This window comes from Sinocyclocheilus anshuiensis, unplaced genomic scaffold, assembly GCF_001515605.1.
Source record: "Sinocyclocheilus anshuiensis isolate Anshui unplaced genomic scaffold, SAMN03320099.WGS_v1.1 scaffold85, whole genome shotgun sequence".
Classification (NCBI taxonomy): domain Eukaryota; kingdom Metazoa; phylum Chordata; class Actinopteri; order Cypriniformes; family Cyprinidae; genus Sinocyclocheilus; species Sinocyclocheilus anshuiensis.
This window is the reverse complement of record NW_015536800.1, coordinates 1,245,335-1,258,933: the sequence shown is the minus strand read 5'-3', so window position 1 is coordinate 1,258,933 and position 13,599 is coordinate 1,245,335. Positions and strand designations below refer to the sequence as shown.

The window sequence follows — 13,599 nt, the reverse complement described above, 5'->3', positions numbered from 1 at the left end:
TCAAATTTTGGGCTACCATCCACTCCCATTATAAAGCTTGGAAGAGCCAGGATGTTTTTTAATATAACTCCGACTGTATTCGTCTGAAAGGAGAATGTCATATATATAGAGGTCGACCGATTGATAGGCCTTTAGGCGATTTTTGGCATTTTTAAATTAATCGGCATTGGCCAATTGTGCTGCAAATTAGGCCGATTTATAGGCAGGCACATCTGCGGGCAGCTAAGCGTTGTTGCGGAACACCGGAGAATCTCTCTCTGGCTGCGTGAGAGACGGAGCAACTCACATGCTGCAGCCGCTTCTTGTTCATACACAGCTTCAGCTAATGATGGCAGGGCAAAACAGACCGTTTCGAAAGTGTAAGTACGTTTTACCATACTAGAATTGATGCCGGAAAGTTATCCTATTCATAAGTGCAACAAGACTTGCATGTGAAAGTAAAAACACATGCAATTCAGACTAAACTTCTGGGCTGATTATAACGTAGTGTCCAGTGTTTCCCATACATTGAGTTATTACTTTGTTGAATAAACTGATCACTGCACGTTTCAAAATTAAAATGCAGCGCGGGTGTTTTTATATGAATGTATCTTTGAAAAGAACCGACCATCTTCAGAAAAGCTTCGGTGTCATTTTCATTTAGTCTTTCCTGTAATGCCTGATAAAGCAGCGTTTGTGAGCGCAGTGCTTATTTGATTACAGCCGTTACCGGGGAAACCGCTATATCTCCCGCTTCAACAGCGCATCGTGCTGGCAGATAATGAATTTGCATTTGCAAGTCTGTGGGAAACACTGGTGTCTGTCAGCAAACATAAACAAAAAGCATTCTTCAGAACTGTTTTGAGAAGGTGCTTATTTCTAGTGAAATACTGAAAGAGCTTATTTCTAGCAGGTAAGCCCTAAAAGAGCAAATTCTAGCGACGTTGTTGCAAATGTCGCGCTGCGAGTGTGGCTCGTGCAGGGAATCTTGCACGATGCAGAAGGGCAGTGAGTGCCGTCACCTGTCTGGGCAGCCCCCACGCAGAGACTGCTCGCTCACTGAGACGAAATGCTCTCGTTGAAAGCATGAGTCTCGCTAAAGGCAGCCCCGCTCTCCCGTTTCTCCTCTCTCAGCGAGCCTCAGAGAGGGAAACAGCGGAGTCAGGGAATAAGCAACCGGGTTGACCGATCTCATGCCGGCACTGTGCCTGCGTGCTCTCTCTCCCCGTTGCACTCGGATCCGCCGCAGAAGGGCAGTGAGCTGCGCGCTTACTGAGACAGAATGCTCATTCAGAGCATGAGTCTCGCTCTTCTCCACTCACGGGCTGCCTTTCAGAAGGCAGCCCCTCTCTCCCGTTTCTCCTCTCTCAGCAAGCCTCGGAGAGAGAAAGGGCGGAGCCTGGGAACTAAGCAACCGGGTCTGAGTGATCTCACGCCGACACAGAGCCTGCGTACTCGCTCTCCCCGCTGCGCTTTGATCCGTGTCTTGCACGTAAGGATCAGTGTCCCTCTTTACATCGAGCGGCTCTATCCTCCTAAGTAGATCAGAGCAGATGCTGCCACTGGCAGCTTCGAATTGTGTGTCTCACTATGACTGTGCTCACAGACACGGGCTGCTGTTACCACGAAAGCAGTCTGCCCCTGTTCGTTCACGGAAGGCGGCCCCGCCTCCCCGCTCTCATGTTTCACTCCTCCCAGTTACCTCGGAGGAAGCAACGGCGAGCTTGCGGGTTGAGCGACCAGGCAGAGCAATTTCATGCTCACACGCATCAGGTGTGCTTAATCTGCCAGTGTGTGTTACACGTGAGAATCAGTGCTCCTCGTTCACGAGCAGCTTAATCCTCCTGGGCAGATCAAAGCAAAACGCTGGCAGCTTCGCATTTGTGTGTGCGTCGCTGAGCCCCACCTCCCCCGCGCTTGTGTTTCTCTCCTCCCAGTTACTCGGAGGTAGAAATGACGAACTCGCCGGTATGAACAATCAAGTTTGAGTGATTTAATGCCGGCAAAGCCCCCGCATGCATCACTCTCCATGCAGCTCTTTGATCTGCCAGTGTGTTTACACGTGGGGATCGGCGCCCCTCATTGTCGAGCGGCTCAATCCTCCTGGGCAGTTTGGAGCAGAACGCTGTCACCAATGATTCAATATCGCTGACAGCTTTGTATTTGAACACGCCTCTCGCCTGGGCCATGCCCATGCTGAGGCTGCGCTGCTGAGACAGACTGCTCTTACAACGAGAGCTCATGTCTCGCTCTGTTTTGCTCACGGCTCGATTTCTTCAATAAAGACGGCCCTGCCCCGCCCCTCCCCTCATCAGCTACGAGCGGATTTTGATCTGCCAGAGTGTTTACACATAAAGATCATCTAAACTCCTCTTCTAACGAGTGGTTTGATATTTTTGGGTGGATTAAAAGAGAATGCTGTCACTAATGATTATTATCACTGACAGCTTCAAATTGAATGCATCTGGGACACGCCCACGCTGAGGCTGCGTGCACGGGGGCTTACTGCATTTTTTTAAAGCATTTTCAGGGAAAACAAATTTTCTTTTCTGAATGTGGGGTCCCCATATGGCGACCAGCCTCTCAATTTAATCCAACCCCTTGTCACACGGGCTGAGGCCTGTCGGGCCATCCCTGTAGTGCCAATCTGGGTGTTGGAGATAATAAAACAAGGTTATTCACTGCAATTCACTCGAATACCCCGCAATTCAGCTGCGTGGCTCCCACCTCAGCTTAGAGCAAAGACGCAAATTCGCTCAGGAGACTGGTTCTTTTTGCTGGACGCATACTGGCCCCCCGCACTTTTACGAAGTGCATGGACACGGCTCTCTCCCCTCTGAGACAGATGGGAATCCGCATTCATAATTACCCAATTATTAAAATCACACAGGACCCTCCTCCTCAGCCACCTGGAGAAGTCGTCCTGAAACCAAGGCACGGTTACGTACCTAAGATGCTCTCCACTCTGTTCAGAGCACAGGTCATTACACTCTCCGCGCTTCCTCAAACTGAAGAGGACATAGAGCTATCTCTGCTCTGCCCCATCAGAGCTCTGAGAATGTTCCCCAGCTAGCGAATATTGTTCCTGGGAACAATTTTCGACTCAGCCCAAATGAGAGCTGTAGTCACGCCGGAACGGGCTCTGGCCATGCGGAGGCTGGCAACCTCCTTCGAGATTGGTACCACTCGCCCTCTCAAAGCGTTTCAAAGGATGCTGGGCCTCATGACGGCGGCATCGCCAGCGCTACAGTTGGGTACAGTGCTACAGTTCCTAAAGGGGCACCATGTGCTACTCCAATTGGACAACATGGGTCCAGTGGTGTGTCCATTGTGGATATTTGTGAGGCGGCCGGCTGCGACTCGCCGTCCACATTCGCAAGGTTTTATAACCTGGAAGTCCTGGCCTTGCAGGCCAGGGTTGTATTGGCGAAAGGACATGCCTTCGTTGAATGCACCTAAAGAATCAGTCCTACCTACCCTTCGCAGTGTGGAGAGGCGTCTGCTGAAGGAGCCTGTAAAAGCTGAGGTCTACAAAGAGGAGATGAGGAAACTCATTGAGACAGGAGCTGTTAGGAAGGTGTCTGATCCTATACCTGATTCACATGAATGCTGGTACATCCCCCACCATCTCGTGAGTCACAATGGGAAGTTCCGCCTTGTCTTTAACTGCTCCTATCAGTATCAGGGACAAAACCTTAATCAGTACCTGCTGCCAGGACCCACCCTCGGGGCCTCACTGTTGGGTGTCCTTATCCGTTTCAGAGAACATCCTGTGGCAGTAAGTGGGGATATTAAGGCGATGTTCCATCAGGTTCGCCTTATACCTGAGGACCGTCCTCTACTCCGTTTCCTTTGGCGGGACCTGAAGATGGATGAGGCACCCAGAATTCTTGAGTGGCAGGTATTACCCTTCGGCACAACCTCCAGTCCGTGTTGTGCTACCTATGCACTACAGCGTCACGTGCGGCAACACCCCCTAACGGATGAGGCAATCCGGTTTTCAGTGGAGAGGTGTTTCTATGTCGATAACTGCCTGCAGAGCCTGCCTACTGCAGATGAAGCTCGGAACTTGATTGATCGACTACGAAATATCCTTTCCGGAGCTGGATTCGAAATTCGCCAATGGGCCTGCAATGATCCTACTGTGCTGAGTCACCTACCTGCCCACGCCCGTGCTGCAAGTGTGGAGCTGTGGTTGACACAGGAGAAGTCGGACATCCCTGAATTGACGCTGGGTCTGAGCTGGAACTGGCAGACGGACACTTTGTCCTACAAGCAACGACCTGTGATTTATAAGACTCCAACTTTGAGGAACATCTATAAGGTCCTAGCCACCCAGTACGACCCCCTGGGATGGCTTCTACCTTATTCCACTTGGGCAAAAATCATCATTAAGCAGCTGTGGAACAAGCAGAGAGGGTGGGATGACCCCAACCTACCACCTGAGCTCCTCCAGTCCTGGAATGCATGGGAGGAAGAACTCCTATACCTTCCTTGTATCTCCTTTCGCCGGTCTTATGTCCCTTCTGAAGTTGGGATGGATGGAGTTACCCATGAAGGACATATCTTCTTGGATGCCTCGGAGCAGGCATATGGAGCGGTGGCCTACCTGCGGACTACTGACCAGGATGGTCAGACCTACCTGTCCTTCATTATAGCACGCTCCCGTGTCACTCCTAAACGAGCTCACTCCATTCCAAGACTGGAACTCTGTGGTAGTCTAGTTGCAGCACAGTTGTCTAAGTTACTTGAAAATGAGTTAACCCTACCAATCAAGTCTATTTCCCTGTGGACAGACTCTACTACGGTCCTCCAGTGGTTGAATTCTGAGTCCTGTCGTTACCGAGTCTTTGTGGGGAACAGAATCGCTGAGATCCAGGAGCTGACGGAGAAGTGTTCCTGGCATCATGTAAGTTCTGCGGACAACCCTGCTGATGACCTCACAAAGGGAAGACCTCTCCAATACCTTGCTCTCCTGTAAGAGGGACCTTTATTATGAAACTGGAGTCGTAATAGTACTTCGGTAGAGGGCAGTGTAGTTTGATGAGCTGCCGCTGTTTGCTGTGTTTGAGTGATCTGTCCGAGCCGTCAGCTGCAAGGATGATACTTTCACTTTGTTCGTGGGGATTTTTGCAGATTTAATATCAAGGTGGTAGTCACTGACCACAAAGTAAGCCTATTTTATTTATATTTGTGTTTACAGTGATCGCTACAGTGTTATAGGCGTTTGTACCATATGAACATGCCCAGACATGTCCTGTAACGATCGTTCTGTAGTATTCAGATCGGGAATATTACTTAACGGGTAATTATTCATTCTTTATCAAGATGTAAATCAGTGTTATGATGTCTTAATGACGTGATGTTGTTCTGTTAAGCTGCTACAAGACCGAACGAGTGATTAGCGTTCTGTTTATGCAAATGTTACTCCGATGCGCCACGATTCTATCCATATATGGGAACTTTATGTTCATAGGGACAAAAGATCACTCATGACTTGTAGTTTTCTGTGAAATACCTTGTTTCCCTTCATTTAACTGTATGTTCATTCACCTGTTAGCTCTCGACCCCTGGGTGTCGAAGTTACAGGAGTACTCTGGAACGATTAACCAGGCTGGGTGTGAACTCAGGAAGCTCAGCCCGTCTTAGCCTTGGGTTGTTGTTAACTACTCTATGGGCATTGGTTGCTTATGGAAGTTTGATACTTTTAGTCACTTTCCGCTTGAAGTGACATGCGCTGCGTAAACAGATCTGGCAGAGAGCCCTTGGCCGTATCACGCTCAAGCTCTCTGGCATTAGTTCACTTGTTAGCTCTCGACCCCTGGGTGTCGAAGTTACAGGAGTACTCTGGAACGATTAACCAGGCTGGGTGTGAACTCAGGAAGCTCAGCCCGTCTTAGCCTTGGGTTGTTGTTAACTTCTCTATGGGCATTGGTTGCTTATGGAAGTTTGATACTTTTAGTCGTTCCACTACATTAGCACAGCGTGATTGTACTGTGTTCCCATATGCGTCTAGCAAGACACAGCACGAGTGTAGTATCAAAAGGGAACGTACTCGGTTACTAACATAACCTCGGTTCCCTGAGATACAGGAACGAGTACTGCGTTGCTAGCCGTGCTATGTAGCTGCACGACTCAGTCGTCGCTTCAGTCAAAGTAACCTGAGAATCCTGTGGCGAATGCCCGCTTATATAGCCAGATGCCCCGCCCATTCTGGCGGGCTTTGGCAGGCTTCGTCGCCATAGGCTCGTGCAGCCCCGCTTCCTAGCCATTGGTTCGTTTTTTAATACACTGCACGAACCAATGGCCATGCAGTTTCACTGCGTGAATGAAAAGGCTTCAGTTCAGGAGAAAAAAGGCTTTTTTCCCATATGCGTCTAACAAGACGCAGTACTCGTTCCCGTATCTCAGGGAACCGAGGTTATGTCGGTAACCGAGTTCCACTGAGTTTGGACAATTCTGTACACAGTAATCATCAGAATATCTCTTCGCTTGTCTCTTAAAAATGTGCGGATTTTGAAATCATCCTGCAGATGCTCATTTTAACAGGCTTTTATTCAACTAGGTGATTACAGCATATTGAAAAATATACATAACCGGAAGAATCGATACACTGCTTCGATGGGCACTTCCGGTAATCAATTCCGCTGTGATAAAGGTCCATTGGGTAAGAAATAAAATTACTTCAAGACATCGTTATATATTATTAAGTATTATTACAAAATTAAAGGCCCTACATCTACATTTATCTTGATTAAAGGAACTTGAAAAAACATAAATAATAATAAAAATAATTAAAAACATTATTGTACCAAAGAAAAAAATCTTTACCGTCCCTCATGTTGTTCCAAACCTTTATGACCTTATTTCTTTAGTGGTACACAAAAAGGAGATATTACTCAGAATGGCAAAAAAAAAGAGTCCCCAACATTCTGCTTAACACTTCCGTTTGTGTTCCACAGAAGAAAGAAAGTCATCTGAGTTTAAACATTACATAAAGTTGAGTAAATGATGTCAGAACTTTCATTTCAGGGTGAGCTATCCCTTTAAATGAAATCTTCAGATAACCATAGAGCCTTTAACCAGAAATGAGGGACAGAGACAGCGAAAGCTATTTAAAAAATTGATTCAAAGCTGCAGTTGGGAACATCTAGTCAAAATCTGTGTGTGTGTACCACTAATAGATTTGGCTGTGGTGAATGCACTATGGGGTATTTCATCTGAGTCCCAGTGTGTCATCATTAATTCTTTTGGAGTGTATGTGTGTTTCATTGATTTGCTATGCTAGCTGTTGCTTGTATTTTGGCAGTCTCTTGCAGGCAAGTCTCACTGCTTTTTCACAACACTACCTGTGTAGCAACCACTGGCAGATTGCAAATCTATACAGCCTCCTGCAAAGCACGAGTTGGGTCTTGTCCATAATCACCGATGTTATGCATGTTAAGTAAGTTTGTTATTGACAGCTTAGCTTCCAAGCATAGCACTAATGGGTTAAGAAAAGTTCTTTTAGTTAGCTAGATCAAAATATTATAACATGCTACATTTTTAATCAGGATTTGAGGAAGGATCTTGTACGACACTGCCTGTGGATGAAATCAAAAATTAAACTATTACACTTTCCAATATTAATATTCTGTGATATTAACCTTTCGAGTGTGTGATTGTTTCCTGCAATTTTGATCCCAGGGAAAATTAATTTTATTCCACATCAAAAAAACGATGATTAACTTTTTTTGTCCTACGCATACGCAAGATTTCTGTGTGGTGCAATGATGTGTCCTCTATATGTTGAGCCGTACCATGATGTCATTATGAATGAATCCCTTGCGGTGGCGTGCAGGTTTGAGGTGTGGGTATTCCTCAGTACTGGTCACTCGTATCCCCCATGCTTTCTTCCAAGCCTCATACAGCTGAATATGGACTGGATATACACCAGAATGATGAGGGGCCACGGCATATCCCAGATCTACTGGAATACCATGCTCCTGTAATGAGAAATACACAGAAATAAATATACTTTATAGCTGAATGTCATGCACATACACAAGCATATTACAATCTTTTATAAACACATATACACAAGTAATCGAGTACTGAAGTGGATGACTTACAACTTCAAAATATTTAACACCAATCAAAATTCAGAAAAGCTCCCACTCTTTTTCAGTGATCATTTTCCAGGACTTTGAGGACTTTTCCAGGATATTTTCAATTTAATTAAGACATGGAATAAAAGACAAGAATCATTTCCTGAAGTATTTAAAATATGCACAGTTTATGTCCTTGACTTTAAAGTCAGCTCTTTAATATGAGCTCTTATATATATATATATATATCTGCGTAGGATCATGTACGATCGTTTGGGTTTTATGGCTTAAGAGACCCCTTTTTTCCTTTGACATTTGCATATAAATTACAGTCCTGGCCACAGTTTCTACATTTATATGGGTGCTAAATTGTCAAATGGTTCCCCCACTATCAAGGAGATGCTAAGCAGTCTACCACTATCATCTCCCCATCTGACTTCAAACAGTTTCCAAAGAGAAGTAAATGACCCCCGGTGCCAGGCGCCAATGGGCCTGGCTGACCTGCAAAACAACACCATACACACAATACACAACACACACACATATAGACAATAATTAATCAGTTACAATTGTATCTGGTATATGCATGTGTTGTTTGTATGTTTCCCTATTAGATTAGCTGAGTTACCACTCTTTATTTGTATTAGTTAAGCCCTAAACGCTGATATTCAGGTGTATGAATGTATCTCTGGTTTAATATATTCTAAATGTTTCTTTCTTGGTATCATTATGATCTGCTCTTTATTCCTCAAACAATGATGTACACTATGTGATCGTGAAATGCATCATACTATTTGTACCATATTTTGGGTAAAACTGCACCAATCCTCCATACCGGCCATAAACATGCACATGGGCCATAAAGGGAGACAAAAGAAAACTTCTCCCGCTCAAAAATTCACGCCTGGTATTGGCTATTCCACCCAAAAGGTGGGTGTGGATAGGAACTCTCAAAAGTCATTTGCTCGCACTGATCTTTGCTCAGAAAACCTCTTCTTTTGAGACGACACTATCCAAGACTCCTCAAGACTCTCCTCTTGAGTTTGATTTTCCGGCAGTTTTTTATCTTCAAGTAACTTCGATTCGCTGTGGACTTTCCTATCTTCAGAAGAACCAGAGGAAAACCTCTAGCTCACTCCTAAAGAACTCATCAAGAACCTCCGTGTCTACCGCATCAGGACTCTTGTTTCAGCAACGAAGTCAAAGCAAGTAACGTTTACAACTATTTAGATGCGTGTGTAAGCTTGAACCCCTTTTAAGGTGATTTTTGATTCTTTGATGATTCTCATTAGGTTGTGGTTAATTGATGTGAAATACTGCCATTCTTTTACTCTCCTCTCTCTTTTCCTTACTTTGCTTCATTCTGTATATATGTGTTTTGCTTAGTTAGTTATATGTTAGATATAGTTTAATTTATTAAATCCCTTATATTCACAATTGATTGTCTCTGTGTGCTGCTCACAATTCGAAGTCACTGAATGTTTGATCCCTTGCTACATGCTACTCTGGTTTAATATATTCTAAATGTTTCTTTCTTGGTATCAAAATGATCTGCTCTTTATTCCTCAAACAATGATGTACACTATGTGATCGTGAAATGCATCATACTATTTGTACCATATTTTGGGTAAAACTGCACCAATCCTCCAGACCGGCCATAAACATGCAAATGGACCATAAAGGGAGACAAAGAGAACTTCTCCCGCTGAAAAATTCACGCCTGGTATTGGCTATTCCACCCAAAAGGTGGGTGTGGATAGGAACTCTCAAAAGTCATTTGCTCGCACTGATCTTTGCTCAGAAAACCTCTTCTTTTGAGACGACACTATCCAAGACTCCTCAAGACTCTCCTCTTGAGTTTGATTTTCCGGCAGTTTTTTATCTTCAAGTAACTTCGATTCGCTGTGGACTTTCCTATCTTCAGAAGAACCAGAGGAAAACCTCTAGCTCACTCCTAAAGAACTCATCAAGAACCTCCGTGTCTACCGCATCAGGACTCTTGTTTCAGCAACGAAGTCAAAGCAAGTAACGTTTACAACTATTTAGATGCGTGTGTAAGCTTGAACCCCTTTTAAGGTGATTTTTGATTCTTTGATGATTCTCATTAGGTTGTGGTTAATTGATGTGAAATACTGCCATTCGTTTGCTCTTCTCTCGCTTTTCCTTACTTTGCTTCATTCTGTATATATGTGTTTTGCTTAGTTAGTTATATATTAGATATAGTTTCATTTATTAAATCCCTTATATTCACAATTGATTGTCTCTGTGTGCTGCTCACAATTCGAAGTCACTGAATGTTTGATCCCTTGCTACATGCTAAGTTAATGCTAGTACTGTGTGCAGGAAAGTTATTCTTTCTTGGCCAGGAAAATAATCTTTCCTTGAATTGATAAATTATTATATTGTCTGCTCGGTGGATGGACAGATCAAATAATTGTAATATTGATTCTGCTACAGTTAATTCTAAGATCTAATCTAAATATTTATTATTACTCATAACCAGTTATAATTAGTAATAAATATTTCCCTTTTGAGCTGATTTACTACATATATATATATATACTTGTTGTCAACTCTCCCCCACGATTTTTATTAATAAAATAGTCTAGATACTAGATTAGGGTGACTATATTTTAGTTTTCCAAAAAGAGGAGAGTGGGTGCGGGTGGGGGGTTGGGGTGTGCTTGGTTGGTGGTTAAAGTAATGCCGAAAGCGCCCAAAGTAGCGCAATCTCAAATATCAAAACTATGTCATTTCCATACCAAATATACATATATTACAGTCACTGTTATGCATATTTATCAAAAACACAGCTAACAATGGCAACAGCTAAACATGGCAACAGTTTAAAAGTAGCCCAATTCCATCTAAAACAACCGCGGACTTGACAACCCTGCATCCAACACAAGCTGCAGGAGTCAGATTTGACTGATCACGGGTTAAGAGGAGAGATGGCTGACAGACCATGCTGGAGGATTTGCTGCTCAACAGATCCTGAGCTCATTGACAAATATCTGATCTTCCTTTACACAGAGCGTGTGTGATCACGAAATCGAAAGTGAACAGTGCGCGCTCATTCAAAACAGATTATATTCTCCGCATATTGATAGCGGCCCCCTTATGCGTGAAAAATTAAGGACTCAGCTGCTTGGATTGAGCTGGGCAGGTCATTCCACCAGGAGGGAACAGTTAATGTAGAAGTCCATGAAAGTTTTATCATAGGTAGAATGTAAAATGTTTTAATACAAGCATTTCAGTCAAATGTAATTTATGCAATATTTCAAACTTTTAACCCACTTGGGAAAATCAACCCATGGCAACAGTTTAAAAGTAGCCCAATTCTGTGGAAAAAACGCGGACTTGGCAACCCTGCATCCAACAAAAGCTGGAGGAGTCAGATTTGACTGACCTCAGGTCAAGAATAACGAGAAATGACTGCCAAGACCATGCTGGAGTATTTGCTGCTCAACAGATCCTGAGCTCATTGACAAATATCTGATCTTCCTTTACACAGAGCGTGTGTGATCACGAAATCGAAAGTGAACAGTGCGCGCTCATTCAAAACAGATTATATTCTCCGCATATTGATAGCGGCCCCCTTATGCGTGAAAATTATATGCAATATTAGAATGTTTGCGGGAGTGGGTGGGACTGGACACAGTCTTCTTCAGGGCTCTAATACAAAAATGCACACTATGAATGGCGACTGTAGAAAGCAAAAGCCGAATCCCGAAGGTCCAGAAAGGACATGTCCGGGAAAAAGAGGACGTATGGTCACCCTATACTAACTAGGTCGCTACATTATATTCCTCAGCAACGATGGTAAAATGGCTGTTTTTGAAGTAATTATTTACAGAGAGAGACACGCAGACGCAGCACACAGGTACATACAACTGTCATCTCTCTCTCTCTCTCTCTCTCTCTCTCTCTCTCTCTTTCTCGATCTATAATTAATTGAAATACATGCTATAATTAATTCAAATAAAAGCACTATTTCATCTTTGTGTCTAACGTTCCTGTGGCTCAGTGGTAGAGCATTGTGTTAGCAGTGCAAAGGTTGTGGGTTCAATTCCCAGGGAACACACATACTGATAAAAAAAAAATTATAGCCTGAATGCACTGTAAGTCGCTTTGGATAAAAGTGTCTGCTAAATGCATAATTTTAATTTAATTTAATTTGAAGCAGGCAGAATGCTAGAGCTAACATGCCATGACGAAAATAACTGTCATTTTTACCCATTCGGTCAAATATTGTTCTATCGCATAACTTGTCAGTGTCGTGCGCTTGCTTAGACCTTTGTTGTGATAAACAGTAAAGTGTGTTCAAGCGCTAGCAAAAGACAGTTTAAAGAAATACTCTTTGAAAGAAGCAGTCAATCAGCGGAAGTTAAAAGCAGATCATTAGAATACCACGGCAGCGGTCACGGCAGCCCTCCTGTTAAGCCCTCCTCGTGTGAAGACCATTGACTCTACCGTGCGACTCCACCGGGCAGGGACAGCGGCAAGGGATATAAGTATCACTTTTGATTCATCCTTTTTCCTACTACTTGTTTCACTTCTGTTTCAGTTTTTATAACCAATTCTTACTATGTGTTTCCAGATCCCTACTATCACTACCACTCGCAAACCACGTTTCACACACTGTAGACAGCCAGGGACGGAGTAACGCACGGGCGTAAAGTATTTGAAAGCTGCCCTGCCCAGGGCACTAGACCAGAGGGGGGCCCAGCCGAAATACTGCTCCTCCAAGAACGCGATTTCAACCGTGCCCCCTCAAGATTTTAAGCAAAGTGGATTTTGAATGCAGCTTCCAAAAGACCAAAAATGGCTGAATAATATTTTTTTTATATTTGATACGATTAGAACGTTCAGTGCGGCACAGCATCAGCTGCCAAATTCAAATCTGCGTTCGTGCTTTGGCTGGCGCTGAGCCAGACGCGTTTTTACAGTGCTGCGCATTATAACCAATCACACAGGATTCTGTTGAGCTTATGAATGCATTGGCCAATCAGAGGCATTCAGATGAGTCATCGCTGAAAAGCCCGTGCTTTGTTCAGTGCGCGCGCTCGCTGACTGAATGCTGCTCTCTAAAATGCTGATCTATAAAGGTGCAAAATGTATTTACTTATATTTGAGAATCGTGATATTTTATGATATAGTTCACAAGTTTGGAAAAATTTCGAATAAAAAAGGAGCGAAATTTCAACCGAGGGGAGCCTTTAATCGGTCCGTGCCCAGGGCACCGCTGTGTCATAATCTGTCCCTGTAGGCAGCACAATCCTAACAACCTGCACACTTTGCCTATGTCTGCTAATACACTACTTTCTTTTTCTATTGGTCTCTGGAATTGCCAGTCTGCTGTAAACAAAGCCGATTTCATTACTTCTATTATTAGTCATTCAAAGCTAAATCTCATGGCCCTGACAAGAGACCTGGATCAAACCAGAAGACACTGCTACACCTGCAGCACTCACCAATAATTGATCATTTTCCCACTCCCCCCGTTTGACTGGAGGAGGTGGAGGTACTGGTC

The 13,599-nt window shown here is 44.0% G+C and overlaps 1 protein-coding gene across 1 annotated transcript in view; it reads right to left on the bottom strand.

Moving 5' to 3' along the window:
• LOC107656734 (bifunctional heparan sulfate N-deacetylase/N-sulfotransferase 4-like) overlaps positions 1-13,599 on the bottom strand; it is an 80,829-nt gene that overhangs the window by 30,433 nt on the left and 36,797 nt on the right. The window contains exon 6 of the mRNA XM_016444677.1: positions 7,779-7,964. Within this exon, the coding sequence (XP_016300163.1) occupies positions 7,779-7,964 (186 nt within the window). The remainder of the gene's footprint in view (positions 1-7,778; positions 7,965-13,599) is intronic.